At 38.8% G+C, this 16780-nt stretch overlaps 2 protein-coding genes across 2 annotated transcripts in view; both read right to left on the bottom strand.

Annotated features, from left to right (window-relative positions):
• LOC6495618 (uncharacterized transmembrane protein DDB_G0289901) overlaps positions 1-5722 on the bottom strand; it is a 75219-nt gene extending 69497 nt beyond the window's left edge. Inside the window, exons 1-2 of the mRNA XM_001959195.4 lie at positions 5452-5722; positions 3473-4185 (exon numbers count right to left, since the gene is read on the bottom strand). The gene's annotated coding sequence lies outside the window, so the exon portion shown is untranslated. The remainder of the gene's footprint in view (positions 1-3472; positions 4186-5451) is intronic.
• Positions 5723-16236: 10514 nt separating this feature from the next.
• LOC26514985 lies at positions 16237-16675 on the bottom strand. Its single transcript, XM_014908582.3, has 2 exons — positions 16539-16675; positions 16237-16469 (listed from the first exon to the last, which is right to left on the bottom strand). Exons 1-2 carry the CDS (start codon positions 16603-16605, stop codon positions 16333-16335), a joined length of 204 nt encoding a protein of 67 aa, XP_014764068.1. The 5' UTR covers positions 16606-16675; the 3' UTR covers positions 16237-16332.
• Positions 16676-16780: the final 105 nt, after the last annotated feature.

Below are 16780 nucleotides of genomic sequence, written 5' to 3'. Positions count from 1 at the left end.
CACAATCAATTTGCTTCGTTTTCTCGTGATGGGAATTAAGTTTTGTTGCTTTTTTGTCTGTTATTTTTTGCTTTTTCAGTTGCTTGGCCCACATTATCTAGTGAGTAGTGCTTTTGTTGCCTGGTTGCCTTGTTTTCTTGCTTTTCTGTTGCTTTTTTGCTGCTTTTTGCCTTCCTACATGTGTTTAGCGTGTTCAGAAATTTGCTTTTTTAATGACGCTCTTGTTGATTGCCGGCTATTTGTTATGGCTCCCCCCCTTCCTTGCCACCCTCACCCTCACCCCCAGCCTCTGCCCTTGTTTTTTGTCAGATTTTAGTTTCTTGTTAAAAAAAAAAAAATTATTGTTTTTTGGCCATTTTTAATGCAATTTATTTATACTTTTATTTGCTTATTTATTTTTCGCTTTATTTTTTCACTTTTCTTTGGAACTCAATATTTATTCATATTTCTTACAAATATTGTTTTATTTTATTTTTTACATTGTTTTCTATTTAATTTTCTTGTATAATTTTTATTATCTTTTATATATTATTTTTTACATTATTTTTCATATAATCTTTTAGTGTTTTTGTTGACTAAATTTTATTATTATTTTTTGTATAAATTTTACATAATTTTTCATATTATTTATATATTTTTTTATATTAATTCCCCTTTAAACAAAGCCTCTTAGTTATCAGATTTAACTCCCAATCACTTCACTACCCCGACTATCTAATCTCCTAAAGCCTCTGGCCTCTGGCTCATAAATATTTTATTCAATTTTGTTTTATTCCATTTTTTTATGCAATTATACAACAAATGAGTTCTAAATAAAATAAAATCAATGGAAAATCGATAGAAATAATGCCTATAACAATAAACAAAGCCAGTGCAGGGTATTCCCATGTCGCTCACGTGTCAGAAAAGTGAAATAAAATCCATTTGTAGAATTGAAATTGAAATTGCAAGCTCAGAACTGGCTGCTAATTCGCTTGGGCGGACAGATAGGCAGTTGTGGGGGCGAGCGTTTGTCACTGTCGGCCGTTTTTTTTTTCTTTTTTTATGAAAATTGAACAAATCAATTAAGTCTAATCGTGCAGAGACCGATTCAGTTGCAGACTGGTGTTCTGGGAGGGTGGGGCCACAGTAGCTAGCACCACCTCCACCCCCCTCCTGACAGACAAATATTATAAGCACTGTAATTATTTTTTTTTATAATATTTTGTCAGCCAATTGACACATTTGGCTTGCCAGAGGGGGGAGAGAGAAGGAGAGGGAGGTGGCAGTTGCCGGTTACAGTGGGACATGGCTATTATATATTTTAATTTTGATTTTATTTCATTTTTGATTTTATATTATTTTCAAAGTTTTATTTTCATATTTTACTTCAATTTATGTTTTACTTTTAATTTCTTTTTTTATATTATTTTTCTTTCTATTTGTATTATTTTTATATTTTTTTTTTATATTTTTATTTTGTTTTTTCTTTTATTTTCTTTATTTATTTTTTTTTATTTTTTTATTTATATATATATATATTTTTTTTTCTTTAAAAAAAAAAGTATCTTTTTCCGCAAGTATCTTTAAACTTCCATTTATAACTTACAAGCCAAGTATCTCACAATTCTTTAGCTTGCAGTGTTTCAAGTTTGCAGTATAAGTATAATGTATCTAGTATCTCCAAGTCTGCATGTATCTGTATCTATGCAGTTCTACACACAAGCTTAGCTCGGCACGCCACGGAACAGGCACCACTCGGTGGTGCTGGTGCTGGTGGTGCTAATGACCGTAACTAAGTTGGCGTCACGATTGTGTGCGCCACTGGAAGCCAAAGCGAGCTTGCCACTGCCACTGCCCCTCCCTCCACCTGCCCTCCCTCTACCCATTTGTGTAAAATATTTTAATGTTATGGCCCGGCCGAGAGAGCTCAGCCTAATAGACGCTTAATTGTATCTGCGTGTGCGTATCTGTATCTATATCTACATATATCTACACCTATAGCTATGTATCTTTGTATCTCGGTGTGATTGTATCTTTGTATCTATTGCATTTATGACTAAACAGTTGTTTAAATAAACAATTTTGGCATGTTTACAGTGGAATTATGGCCAAGTTGAAATGCGGCTGCAATGTTTACTTAATTAAAGCGAGAAACCGGGCGAATTATAAACTAGAATTTTAAATAAAAGAGAGAGGGGTGGAGGTGCTTTGCTTCCGGAATTTGTTTTAAAAATGAAATAAAAAAATAATAAACTCTAGAATGAAAAATTTATGGCACTTTGGTTGAGGAAAGGAAAGTGTGGTGTGATAAGGTTGTTAGTCATTTTTATGATAAGTTATAGACTTTAAGTACTATAACTAAAGTTAAGCTGGCCTTTTAACAGCTAGTATTAGTTGGTATTATCTGGTATTATTTGGTATTAAGTTTAAAGGCAGAATTACTTCAAAAAGGGATTCAAATACAGGTATCTTAAGGAACAAGATAGGGTCTTGAGTCCTAAAGCCCACGTAGCCCTTGTGCCCCACTCTCCCTCTTAGACTTCATTAGGACCATAGCTCCCCCCCTCCCACTCCTACCAACCCCCCTTGACTAGGCCCGCGACATTCCTCTCCTGTCTTCCCACATTACCACTCGCTCCGCCAAAAACAAAACCCAAATTCCATGCCACTGCCGCCGAACAAAACCCAAATTAAATCCACTTGAATGAATCTGAAAAAGGTAACGCACCAGGCACCAAAAGCACCCGGCCTGTCAATTTTCTAATCGCTTCAAAAAATAACAATAAAAAACTCCATTTAATTACAAATCGGCTTAAATTGAAACGCCTTAATTGGCATTAAATCGAAAAAAATGATGTTTTTTATGAGTGTGAGTGTGTGGCAAGTGGCAAGCGGCAATTAATCAAACTGGAAATCAATTTACTCGCCAGTCAGTGTTACCATTTTGGCTTTTTTTTCGACAAAATATGGTCACTTTAGTGGGAAAAGCATAAAAGATAAAGTATCTTCAAGTTGGGAGATTATTTATGAGATATTTCTGATAAATTTTTTTTCTATTTTTAGCAATTATTTTAACACAAAATCTATGATAATATTGATAACAGTTATACAAAGATAAAGTATCTTATAGATTTTTGTGTATTTATGAGATATATTTTATATATTATTTATTTTTATGAGAAAGGCATAAAGAGTTTAAGTATCTGATGGATTATTGGGAGATTATATATGAGATACTTTTGATGTTTTTATTTTTTTTTTATTTTTATCTATTTTTTTTTAGACATAATTGGAACAAGATAAAGAATCTTATGGATTGTTAAGTATTTATGAGATTTTTTACTTTTTTTTTTTAATATATTTTTAGCTATTTTTTAACCAAAATCATAAACAGATTAAGTATCTTATATGTTTTTTTAATCTTTTTTTTTATTTTTTATCTGAAATAGTATCATACACTGTAAAAAATAAAATAAAATAATATCCTTACCTTTTTATAAATCCAAAATAGTCGCAATTTCTGCTCTGGATATGCGCATTCCCGGTTCGTAGGCAGCATCCAAAAAAAATGCTCTAAAGGCGCGACGAGGGGGTTGGGGGGTGTGGTGTGTGTTGGTGATAGAAATGGATGGTGGTGGGGCTGGGGGGCAGGTGATGATTCCCCGTTGCTTGCTACTCTGCTCGCACTCCCCTTTTTTGTCCAAAAAAGCTAACACGAGAGTGCGACGAGGAGAGAGAGTGAGAGAGAGAGAGCGTGAGAGGGCGTAATAATCCACAAAAGAAACGCTGCCGACTTCTCAGCAACTAACTCCCAACTCCCTGGCACTGGCGTGGGGGGCGGCGGGGGGGGTGCGGGGTTGTGCAAACAAAAAAAATGTAAATCCGCAAAATTTTCCTAGCAGCGCTTTTCTTTGCTTTTCCGCCTCCTCCTCCTCCTTCCGCCTCAAGACTAACGAGCGAGCGAGCAAATCTCAGGAATTATTTTCCATTTATGTAAGAGCGAGAGAGCCTCTGAACTCTTTGCCTTCTGGCTTGGCTTTTCTTTTTCTTCTTCTGCTAGATTCTCTTGACGTTGTTGTTGTAGTTGTTGCTGCTGCTGTTTTTCACTTCTTTGACACTTTTTGCATTTTCTTTTTTTTTTTTTTTGCGACAAATGTATGAACTTTTTTATGAGGTTAGTTGTTGTTGTTTTTCATCATTTCTCTACAAATACACGAAAAAAACGGCACTTTGAGTAAGCCAGCAAAAGAACGAACGCGCGAGAGAAAGAGGGAGCGAGCGAGCGCGCCTGTCCAAGCTCTGATGTACATATGTATGTATGTATTTGGCAGAACAGAAGCTGCTCCACCACACATATACATATATATATATATATATATATATCTGTTTGTGTATGTATATATAACAAAACGACGACCAGAGCTTGGGGCATTAAAAAAATACACGGGGGAGTTGCACGAAGATGGGGACCGACAAAGAGACTAAACGACAGACAAACCGACCGACCGACCGACCGGACGACCGACGAAGCGACTTCACCTTGCACACGCGCCCGCGCACAAATCGGAAATTGGTGAGAGCGACGATGCGACGACGACGAGTTCCATCGTTTGTCGGCGTTCTTTTACCGCAATGTTTGTGCGAAACATAAAAAAGCTTTGCACATACACACCAACACACCAGAGCAAGCAAGAGAGTGATATATAGATAGAGAGAGAGAGAGGGAGAGCAAGAGTGAGAGAGGGCAGCAACACATACACAGAGGCAAGCAACTATGGGGCCGAGAGCTGTATAGTAATTTTATTCCGGTACTATTGGAGCTTCTGTTGCTGTTGTTTTTGTTATTATTGTTGGCAACATATTGCTAGTGCCTCACTCTCAATTGGTTTTTTTTTCTCTCTTATTTTTCTCTTTTTTTTTTGTACTACTATTGTGGCTTACTACTTTTTAGTAGTATTTTTTCTATTTTTTTTTTTTGGCTGCTGCTTCTGGTGATTATGACGATGTAGCTGATGATTTCGCTGCTCTTTTCACACATACACACTCTCACTCACTCACACACACACACTCATGCAGACAATCTCACGCACAAGTCAGGCCCAAGTGGGTAATTTGTTTTATGAGTAGCGGCAAATAGCACTTGTGTATGATTGTCGTTGTTGCTGTTGTTGTTGCTTATACTGCTTTTTTCTTCTTCATCTTGTGAATGACAGACAGCTACGACTAATAATTTTTAATGCGTTTTTGGCATTTCTACGCTGCATGGGTTAATTGCTTGAAATGCGACGCGACGCGACAACCTCACACACACACACACTCACACACATATATACACGTATTGATCGGCCGCCGCCGCGATCCGAGAGAGAGGCTACAACAACAATGCTCGCCGTTCTCGTTGTTGTTGTTGCTCCGATTTAATTAAAAATGCACAATTCAAATACACAGATTAAGGAACGATTCGCATACTTATTTTATATCTCTTATTAGCACATGGAAGTAATCCATACATATAGATGTTTTTTCTTTTTTTTATTCCACAAATTGTTGTTTTTTTTTCACTCAGTTTTTTTGTTGTTTTTTTTTTATTATTTGGCGATAGCGCTTTTCCGAAGCGAAGGAGCCAACGTAGAACCGCTCCGTTTTCCGCTTTTCCAATCGTCCGCTCCGCTCGCAACCGCACAGCGCGAGAAATTTTGTTTGTTTGAATTTGAAGCGAATGGCCAGTGGAGAAGCCGTTGCACGAGCGCACGACATGTATACGAGTATGGCCGAGGATGAGAGAGCGCGAGAGCGGGTGAGAACAGGGAGCTTGAGAGAGGGAGGGAGAGTCCGAAAGAGAGAGAGACCGGTTGGCGAGCGATTGTTGGGGAGCCCTCTTAATGTCCAGTGACACCCAAGATACCTGACCAAAATCATAAAATCAAAATATCTATCGCTTATCAATCAAAGTCAATCCAAAGACCAACAAAACCGGCACCTATTTTTACCTTGAATGCAATGGGTGGGAGAGAGATAGTATGTCCTATTGTTTTCCATCTTTTGGATATCCCCACCTTGCCCCCCTAAGTCCGCACGAAGTGTGATTGTTTTGCTCGGATCCCCCTGTTGGCAATCGTTTTTTTTCGTTACGTTTGTTCGGGTATACCCTGTGTAACAGAAAATCCTCTCCCATGTGCTCTCACGACATGCGCTCTTTGGGCCATTTGCTGACGCCATGTTGTATATGTATATGTTCATCTCTTTCCAATTTGTTTACTTGTTGTTTTTGTTTCTCTTGCTGTGCTGCTTGCTGTGTTCTGTGTTTTCTGTGCCTTTTGCAAATTGTTTTTGGTGGGGTCCTGAGGATTGATTACTGATTGGCATGTCGACTATAGAGCCTCTTCCCTTGTCCTTCCAACTCTCTTTTGTCGGTTGTTTTTAGGTGGCCCAAGTCGGCTGTCTTTCACCTTGTCTCCCCCCACTCTCTCAGCCACCCACCCACACACGCACATAACCTACCCACCCCCATTCCCGACTGAATCCTGTCGAGGAGCAGCATATAATGACATAATGAGATTTATTAGGCGCAAAATAAAGCCATAATGTTCCATTTGACCTTTGTGTAACTTTGACAGTGGTAATTTTTTGCCCTCCTGTGTGGCTCCAAGCTTATTATTTCGATGACACGACCAGGGGTAGGGGGGGTGGTGGTATTGCAAATCGCCATCGATGGTGGGGAGGGGGGCCATTCGTGGGGATCCTGAAAGTTGCCTTTTGGACTCATCGTAGCAGAAGGCAAATAAATTTCCACTTTACCTAAGCGGCAGGTCAGGAGTGTTTATTTTGCCTTACAGAGCTCTAAAGATCTTAAAAAAACATCAACTTTGCTTTAAAAAACAATTATTTAGATATTCTAAAGCCATTTCAAAAAACATTGCCTACTTTTAGGCTCTAGCAACTACCTCATACATGCCATGTAAAATTCATGTAAAAACAAAAACTTCCCTTTCGCTTAGATAACTAATTTGTGGAAATATCCTTTGGAATTCGCCTAACTTTCACCTTTAGAATCCAGTCCTGTTTTTATAATATTTTCATCCTTTAGTCGAGTCGAGTCTCCTTTCGGTTGGCTTTTCCTTATATTTTTTTTTTTTGCCGGAAAACTTGTTTGTGCTGTGTGGAAGCACCACTCTGCTCCTTCCATATCCTTACAAAGTGTTTGCTTGTTGTTTTTCCATTGGCATTCGTGCACGCTCTCTCAATTTTATTGCTGTGATTCTGATTTCTAGTTGGATTTGACTACACGCATACATGTATAAGTAAAAGGACCTCACTGTGTATATGTGTAAGGCATTTGGGGAATTGATATCCTTGTGCGCTTTTTGCTAAAGTTCAAATATTTTTCATTTTATTGCTGACACACACACACACACACATCCATCCTTCTTGTGTAGATAGAGGATAAAGATGAAGAGGAAGAGGGAGAGAGGGGTGGGGGGGAAAAGGACACGCATGTCCTGGGCCCAAGGGTGCTCAGGCAAACAACATTTGTCAATGCTGGCAATATTTCACTCCGGAATGGTCCGTTTACGGCTCAGTGCCCGGCCAAAGGACCAAAAGTACTAAAGTACCTCCAAAAGCCGACATTTACAGTTAGGGATATTCCAATAACATGTTTCAAACATGTTTGAAATTGGGAAATTCTTAACCTCATAACCTCAAAATTATTATTTTTACTTATTATTTACAAATATTTAGTTATTTTTGTTATTTTTTTTTGCCAGGACATATTTATTTAATACCCACTATCCCTATATCCTTGTGTATTTATGTATTTTTGCTGTCAAAATGAAAATAATCCCCCTAGAGGCCACAAAATGTTGCACATCGATTGAGGCATCCACCCGCAATGAGCAAATTATATAATTATGTGAATTTCAGAAAAAAAAAAACAAAAAAGAGAAAGGAAAAGCAAATAAATAGAATACAAATGTGAATGGGAATGCTAATGAAGCCATTATTTTTTTATGCGCTGTTTAAACAAGTACCGGCTCCCTGCCAGACTCGTCCTGCCTGCCAGCCCCCAATTTCATGCCGCAAACCGGTGTGGCATGAATAATAAACGTTGGCAAAAAGGCGAAACTTCAGCCTGGCGGATAAATAAATATTAATGCCAACATATTGTCGGCTAGAGGAGACTCGTCCGGAAAAGCTCATCCTTGAGCTGGACATGCTGGACTTATTGGGAAAATGCGAAAAACGAACGAAAAAAAAACAAGAAAACGAAAAACCGAAATGAAAAGCGAAACGTTTCGCTCTGTGATTTTGACAATCTCCCTCCTCCACCTTCCCCCTCCTCTCCGCTGTTGCTGCCTTTTGCCACATTTTGTTGCAAAATATGATTTCATTGTGTTCAAATTGAATTAAATTCTTGGAGTGTGACGTTGGTTGCCACGACCCTCGACGGCATCCTCCTGCCTCCTGCCTTCCCCCTCCTGTGTTCTGCCCCCGCATCCTTTGACACTCCCCCGTCCCCCATCCCGCCCCCTGCCTTGGGTCGCAGCTGCCATGACTCTATCTGAATCGCTCCATCTCTGTTATGCTGTTGCCCGTCTCTTTCGGCTTGGGTATTTTCCTTTTGGTAGCTTTCGGAACGGAAGCGGATATTTTCAACGCGCCATTGTTATTTTTTGAGTGCGGGAAATTGTTCATCCCACCTCTCTCCCCCCATCGCTCTCACTCACCATCTCTTCTCTTTCTGACTCTCTTACACACTCTTTCCTCCTTTCCCCCAACATCCCCGTTATCCCTCGGGCGAAAGCAAACGAAGCGAGGGACCGAACCCAAGCGTCGTCCTTTTTGCTGGCGCTACTTTCTCCCCCCTCTTTTGCTCTCTATCTCTCTGTTTCTCCTGTGCATGCAGTGAGAGAAAGTTGGAGAGTTTTGACTTTGTGACCTATTTTGTGGGGAATTTAGGAAATATTTGTTGCGTTTTTTAGGGAAATTTATAAAGAATTAGTTGTTTTAAGGTCTGTTTCAAATTAATATTAAATTTAAAGTTATATTAATATTAAATATTAACAAGTTTAAATAATATTATATTAAAATTATTAGAAATTGGTATTTAAGTATTCTTGTTACTTAAAATTAAATATTTTTTTAAGAAAAGGACTGCTTAGAGTTCAACCCCTGTTAAAAAAAGCATCAAAATTATTGGTATAAATATTAATTAATAAAATTTGTATAGATTTATGCATCATATAATCTTTAAGATAAGTTATTTAAGTAAGTTTTTATGTATTAAATTTTTAATTATTATTTTTTTAATTAATTAATATCTACTAATTAAATTTTCTTTAAATTTTCTTCAAGTGTTTGTTTCCTCATCCGTTTCATGCTTATCATTGTGTTGAGCTTCATCGTCCTTTTGGTCAGGCCCCCCTTCCTCCTTCCCCCTTCCCCCAACCCACGCCCCTGTTGTCGTCCTTATGCCGCCCCCCCGGTGCCACGCCTTGTCGACAGCTTTGTTTGTGTTGTAAATATAATTTTACGACTCTGCCTCTGTCAGAGTCGGGACTCCCTGGCTCACTCGCCCCTGCTGTCAGTCATTTCGTCAGTTTGTCTGTGTCCTTTGGGTGGATTTTCCAACTGAACCGCCACCCAGTCACCCAACCACCCAGTCACCCAAGCCCAAGCCATCCCTTCATCAACTGTCGCTGCTTTTTGTCTGTCGCTTTTTCTCCCCCACTTAACATTTTATTAAGCGAAAATGCTTGTGCCGTAAAATGTGCGCTTACATGTTGCCCGCCCATCTTCCTGCAGGATTCTCCCTTCTTCTCCTCCGTCCTGCCATGTCGGAATTTTCCCAATCCTCCCCCCCTGCCTCTTATATCCTTGCTGCTGCTCTGCCGCAGTCATCGTCGTCATTTTCATTTCCTGTGGTCGTATTTATGCTTTTTATTTGAATTGATTTTATTTCGTTGCCTTTTCCGTGTGGCGTGAGCCGCAGCTTATCCTTGTGTTTGTCCCTTCATCTTTTATACGAGTCCTTGTCACTGTAACAGTGTGTGTGTGTGTTAAGAGTGTATCTCTGTGTGTTGTGTAGTTAATACGTTGATTTCATTTTTATTTTTATGATCCCTTTGCCACTTTAATGTTAATTTTACGACAATGATGTAGATGATGCTCCAAACTGAAGTGAACTAAGGAGAGTGTGTCTGTGGTATCTTTGTACTTACAGTTATGCCTTACACTGTATACAAAGTGTAATAAAAAAAGAGATTTTTTTATGAGCAAAAAAATGTAAGCAAGAGGTTGATAATTTAAAGTTTTTTCAATTTATATTTAAAGTTTGTCTATGAAACTAAATGTTAAAAAGACATAAAATGTTTAGTAAAAATTATGATTTTGTTTTGATTTTTTAGTTTGTAACATCTCTAAAGTAATCATATTTGAACAAGTTTTCATGGCGGTACATTATATAGCAGCGTCACTTAGTTACACCGTTAGATACGAAGTGTTTTGTAGGTTAAGTCTTTGATTTTTGTTTTTAAACATATTTGTACATATTTGAATTACTTTCTAATACTTTCTTTTATTTATTTCTAGTCATACATGTTCTATAGTCCAAATTTCTTACATAATCTACTAATATAGACGGTACATTATACAACAGCGTCACTTAGTTAGACAGATAGGGAGAGATTTGTAGGTTATGGGTTTGATTTTTGTTGTGAAACATAGTTTTACTTACTTTCCAATACTTTCCTATACATATTTCTAGTTATACATGTTCTTTAGACCATATTTCTTATATAATCTTGTAATATACGATATAGTTTTATATAGTCAATATAGTTATACGATATAGTCAATATAGTTTTCCTTCATTCTCTGCAAATTAACCAACATAAATACCAAAGCTTGACTTGTTTCTACTAAATTACTGCAATGAGTTAGAGCCTTGATCCTGAGAATTTGTGGAAATTGTTTTGGGCATATTTACACATCCGAAACAATAATTTTCTCACCTCAAGCCCCGCCCCTCCCTGACTGGCTTGCATTTGGCCATGCTAGTTGTAGTTGGCCCGGACCGGGGGCCTAATTGCCGATTCGCTTTTCATGGCCAACAAAACAGCTTGGACGACTGGCTGGCTTGGCTGGCTCGGATGGCTCGGCTGGTAGCACGTTAATGGCCCGGGGTACGCATAAAATCAGCAATTACATGCCACAAAAGCGAACCGGACCACAAGCTCTGTGGCATGGCTGGGCATGGCGGAGTGGCAGAGTGGCGGGAAGAGCCAACTTGCCACATCATGACAGGCTTATGGCCAACAGAGCGACGCTAATTTTTGGCTTGGTGGACCCGGGAAGGGGGTTTGAGGCGAAGCGGGAGTAGATGATGGCACCACTTAATGGACACGAAGCCGGGACAGCTACCGATTTGACCACACAGACCCCGGAGAGTCCAAGAGGCGAGAGTCCAAGAGCGTGAGACGTTTTTCAAAGTCTGTTTTTGACCAAAAGATTCTGTTTTTGTGGTAGTTTTGGCCAAGAACTTTAAGGCTCTAAAGATAATTAATTTAAAAGTACAGATTCCTCTATAAATTAGGTTTAGATCTTGTAAAAATATTGTAGCTTTTTAGACAACAAACTGTCTTTTAAGTTAACAGCTGTTTGGACCAACAACCCCCGCACTTAACTTGGCTGGAAGAGTTTTGGGCCAAAACTATCAAAGTTAACGTCAACTTGAGCTGAAAAGTTTTTGCCGGTTTTGCATTGTTTTATAATCAACTTGCACATAATTTATATGCACGAAAGTTGGCTGGAAAGTCATGTCCTTCGTCCTTCGTCCTCCTGCCTCTCTTAGGGCCCTCTTTTTCCAACTGTTTGTCTGATAAAAGGCAACCACAATGAGCATAGGTTAACCAAGGCATACCACCATACATACATAAACACACACACAAACACAAACACACACACACACATCAGCCCACGCATTGTGTTTCAAAACTAATCTCAACAAATTATCTTTCTAGCATTCAGAGTTGCCTACTTTTTGGGGCAAACGGAGGAAGAAGAAGGAGGAAAAAGGAGGCACAAGGATGAGAAGGAACTCTGTGGGGGCCAGACAGTGGGAAAAGTTTTCCGAGCAGAAAGTTGATGCGATTATGATTTTCAATTTTCAACAGTCAACGCCGGGAAGCGAGAATGGACATCATAAAGTCCTGCCAAGTGGGGTGGTGGTGGTCCTGGTGGTATCCGAACAAACATAACCACAGGGCAGATGAGAGTAAGAGAGACCAAGAGCTACGGAAAATATGATAGATGGATAATGTTTTCGGTAGCAGGACTTTTGCTTGCGGCGTCCAACAATAAATTGAGTTTTTCGAGTCCAAGTCCAAGACCAAGTCGAAGCTGGAGATGAAACTGAAGCTGAATCTGAATCTGAAGCCGAAAAGCGGCAGCTGTTCTACACCCAAACAGTAGCACCCAAATCCCCAGCACAGTTATAACATTTATCGTTCTGCAAACTGCCACCAGCAGGTCCTGGCTGGTTCTGGTTCTGGTGTCCTGGTGTGTATGTAGTATTAGCAGAAGGATTTCCCCCCCGCAGAGGCAGGGGGTCCAGGACATAAAAAAATCCAACCATGTGTCCAAACAAACAGCAAAAAAAAAGAAGAGACTTTTTAGTGCTATAATAAAAAAGTCTATTAAATAATAAAATAAAGGTGTTTTGTGTGAAATGAGAAATAAAAAAATATAAATAAATAAATTAATAATAAAATATACAATTTTAGGAAAGCGAAGGACTCGATTTCAAACCAAAAAGGATATAAAATGCATTAAAAATGAATAATAAATTCTGAACTTTAAAAGGCAGTATGTATGTTCCTTTTACCAAAAAAATCCAACTTTTTCAAATATTTTTCTCAGTGTAAATAAAGGACTCTACCCTGGTTGACTGAGGGAAAGGATTGAAGTGAACAAATTGAAATTGTTTCCAATTTAATGAAACTGGAGACCAACAGTGCAAAAAATCACCCATAAAAGTTAATATTTATTAAGAATTTAATTGAAATAATATATTTTTTAATACTCACTTCTCTAATTAAATATTTTTGTTTCGAAAATAGCATATTTCTAATCACTGTGAAAGCATTTGGCTTCTCTATTCCGGTTTCACATTTCCCCAAAAAAAAAAACAAACAAACAACATGATTCACATATTTGATTCGATTTCCAAAAGAAATAAAAAATTGCACTCTTTGTTATTTTTTCTGTGTATGCTTTTTGTGTTGAACCCCCTTTTGAAGCCCTTGCCCCCCCTTTTGGAAATCAGTGACTGGCCAGCTCGTGTGTCTCGTTTATTTTTCATTACTGTTCAAATTATATTGTTGACCGGCAACAACGTGGACGAGTCTGCTGACCCAAGCCATCGTTTTGTTTGTGTCGTCGTTGATTTCGGCCCGGTTTTGTTTGACTGACAGCGACACCAGCAAAATACCGGCATAGCCGACTATGCCCATCCATCCATCCATCCAGCCAACCAACCATCCAGTTTGCCCCCCGGCATCCCCAACGAGAGAAGAATCCCAGCCATCCAGCCATCCAACCATCCAGCCATCAACATTAACGCGCTCCGTTGCTGCTCACCCATAATCCTTTCAATTTTTAAATCATTTTTTATTTCAACCTTTTTGCTGTCGTTTTGTGTTATTTTTTTCCTTTTTTTTTTGTATATTTTCTGACCCTTTTATAGGGCCTCTGGTCCCTGGTCCCTGGTCTCTGGACTCTGGACTCAACTCGACCCTTGCCACAAATATTTATGAAATGAATACGCTCACATTCTCGGCGCTCCTTTGATTGATGCCCACTGATGATTTCCGACCCAGGAGAGGAGAGATGGCCCCTGGGCCATCCCATCCCAACTCACTTTGGAGGCCGTCCGTGGCACCGTCGTCCGTCGTCTAACGACAATGACATGTTTATCCAGGCGGCATTCCAAGCCGATCATTTACACCTTTGCCTCCCCAATTGGCAATTCCATCAATTACAGCATTTAATCAACTCGTTAAGCCAGCTCGGTCGCAAACCATACAGTCTCCGCAAACTGTCGATGGTCAAAGGAAGACAGGACACAGTGGAAAAAGGACTTATCTTGAGATTTAAATATTTAATCATTTTATAGGGACTATTTAAGTATTATTTAATATTTAAAATATGAATTAATGACTCACTATGACTCACAATCATTTTATTTAAATTAAATGGAACTTAATTTGCGAATTATTGTCATTATTTTCGTCACGAAACTGATTATACTTTAAAAAAAAACATTTAATTCAGGTTGTTTAGGGTTAAAATTATATAATTTTTGATAAATGACAAAATAAACATGATAAGAATTTAAAATAATCAGCTAGAAAAAATATAATCATAATAATAATTTTGTCACAAAAGTAATGTTAAACGACTTTGCCTTAAGACTGCTTTCGTCACTGCTTTTTTAGGCACTAGTTTTTGTTAATAAATACCCTCTAAATCCCTACAATTTTCTCCCAGTGCATCTGAGCAACGTCAGAATGCACAGATGGATATTTTGGGGCGGTGGCCGAGGCAATCGGTGAGGTAATTACGAAAATGAAATCAATTCGAGGTAAGCTGCATAATGCAAGTGCCCGAGGGCGGAGGGCCTGAAAATTGAATGACCAAGTGCTGGGTCTGGGGGTGGTTGGGTTTCATTGCTGGGTGGTTTCTGCTGTTGTTGGTCATGTTGGCTTGCGGTGGGCCGAGCCAAGGGCGTGGTCTGGCAATTGCTTCCTGACCACCCCTCCTTGTTTTTTGCTAGTCATATGTCCTGGCCTGGCCTGTCCTGGCCCCATGTGGCATGGCAGAATGGCAGAATTCTGTGTTTGGCAAAATTTGATTGCATATTCCGTTCGATGTCAACTGTCCCGAGGGTGAAATGTTTGGGGGCAAGCGTAATTAGGTTGCATTGACAGTTGCATCCGAAGGATTTATCCATGGAGTGAGTAACAAAATATTTGTTTTTCTGAAAAATCCACAATATTTTTGTAATTTCTGATACCGAATGGGATCTGAAAATGGCATTTAAAACAGGCTAAATAAAAATGAAAAAAAAAAATAAAAAAAAAACAGAAATTAAGCCAATAAAATAAGTAAATAAAATGCAGTAAAATAATGGAAAAATAAAACCTTTTTCTTTCCATCTTTTCGTTGGGCAACTGTGCGTATGCGCAATTTCCTCGGGCCAGTGGAAACCAAAATGAAAATGAAAATGAATTTAATTATGAAAAATTACATTGCTTTCGGTTGAAGTGCTTGAAAAATGTAATTATTCACTTGATACCTCTCCAAACGAAATTAATCAAAAATTGTTATCCAAGAAAAATGTTTTATTGAAAAGAGCGGAAAAATGTCCTTTTCCTAAAACTTAATTTCCGTTTAAAGGAATTGAAGAGGGTTTTATAAAAAAATAAAAATTGCTTGTCGATTATAAAGCTTGTACAAATAAAAATCAAATTTAAAGCTTCAAGAAACCTCTTCCCTCCCTGAAAAAAAAAAAACAAATATAAATCGGGCCAAAGACAACTGCCGGAAGTAAAAAAGAGCCAAGAACCGAGGGGTGGCGAGGTATACTACTGGGTGGTGGGTGGCTGGGTGGCTGGGAGTCAGAGTGGAGGGTGGTGGTGTGGGCTGTGTGGGTGTTTCCGCTCACACAACTAAATGTCGCAATTTTACGAGTCAATATAAAGGTGCCTGGGGAGTCATTTACAGGCACACAGCGGTTGCCTTCGTTTGGTTTTCTTTGGCAATAAAACATCCTTACAAAGGACACGGCAAACGGGCCACGGGCCACGGTCTCGGCTCAACACAAAAAAAGCGGAAAAGTCTGCCGCAAGGAAGACCGTGGAGGAAAGGAGAAAAACACGTGTAAGAACAGGCCAAACCAGGACCAAGTCCTCCAACCGGGTAAAGTCAAATATGATGGCAATTTTTATGCTTTTTGTTGAAAATATTTCCACCAATGAGGCATAAAACAGAAGCCGAAACGGAACCTCTTTCTGGCCTCGAATGATTTACGACCTGGGTCGTGAAGTTTATGACAAATTTACGAGAACATTGCAATTTGGCTATTATTAATTCAGTACAGTGAAGACAAGCATAAGATGGAAACTAGAGGGTCCTTTCAAGATGCTCCTTAAAACTCTTCTAAAATAAATCACTTCCTTTAATAATCAAGGCTTCTTTTTTAGTTTAAATATTTAATAATTTAATAACTTATATTTTTGTAAATGGCAAGTACTGTATCCTGTTTAAACTATCACTTTTTTTTTAAAGAAATTATCCTCTGGACTTCCATTTGTAAGTGTGTTTCCAGGACACTTGTGCCGTATTCCTGGTGGTTTTCACATTGCAGTTGTTACAGTTTCCGTGAACCGTAATATCTCCATTTCTAATAGTTATTTTGGGTATAGAGTCTGGAAGAAAGACCATCACGTTCATCACATAAATCAAAATCCATCAGGTTTTTAGCTCAATTTACTCACAAGTATGTCCGAGACTGAGGAGCGACAGAAGCGCCAGCACGGCGAATAATAATGAAAAGCACTTCATGACGGCGACGGAGACACTAACCGGGTCTGGTCCATTACTGCACTTTATATGGCCCGGAGATACGGGTGAGTAATGCCAGAAGTTCTGAAAATACCCTACAATATTGCAAAAAAGATAGGATTTTCCCATTTGGAATCTAAATTAATACAAAACCCCCCTCAAGTGATAACCTATC

Source organism: Drosophila ananassae, chromosome 3L (assembly GCF_017639315.1).
Source record: "Drosophila ananassae strain 14024-0371.13 chromosome 3L, ASM1763931v2, whole genome shotgun sequence".
NCBI classification, from domain to species: Eukaryota; Metazoa; Arthropoda; class Insecta; order Diptera; family Drosophilidae; genus Drosophila; species Drosophila ananassae.
The sequence above is the reverse complement of the archived record's forward strand: the minus strand, read 5'-3'. Positions and strand labels throughout refer to the sequence as shown.

Excerpts from the sequence above, each read along its gene's own strand:
- LOC26514985 (XM_014908582.3), bottom strand. The coding sequence starts at position 16,605 with ATGAAGTGCTTTTCATTATTATTCGCCGTGCTGGCGCTTCTGTCGCTC. Across the intron at positions 16,470-16,538 it reads CCTCAGTCTCGGACATACTT|ACTCTATACCCAAAATAACT; the intron begins GTGAGTAAATTG and ends TCTTTCTTCCAG.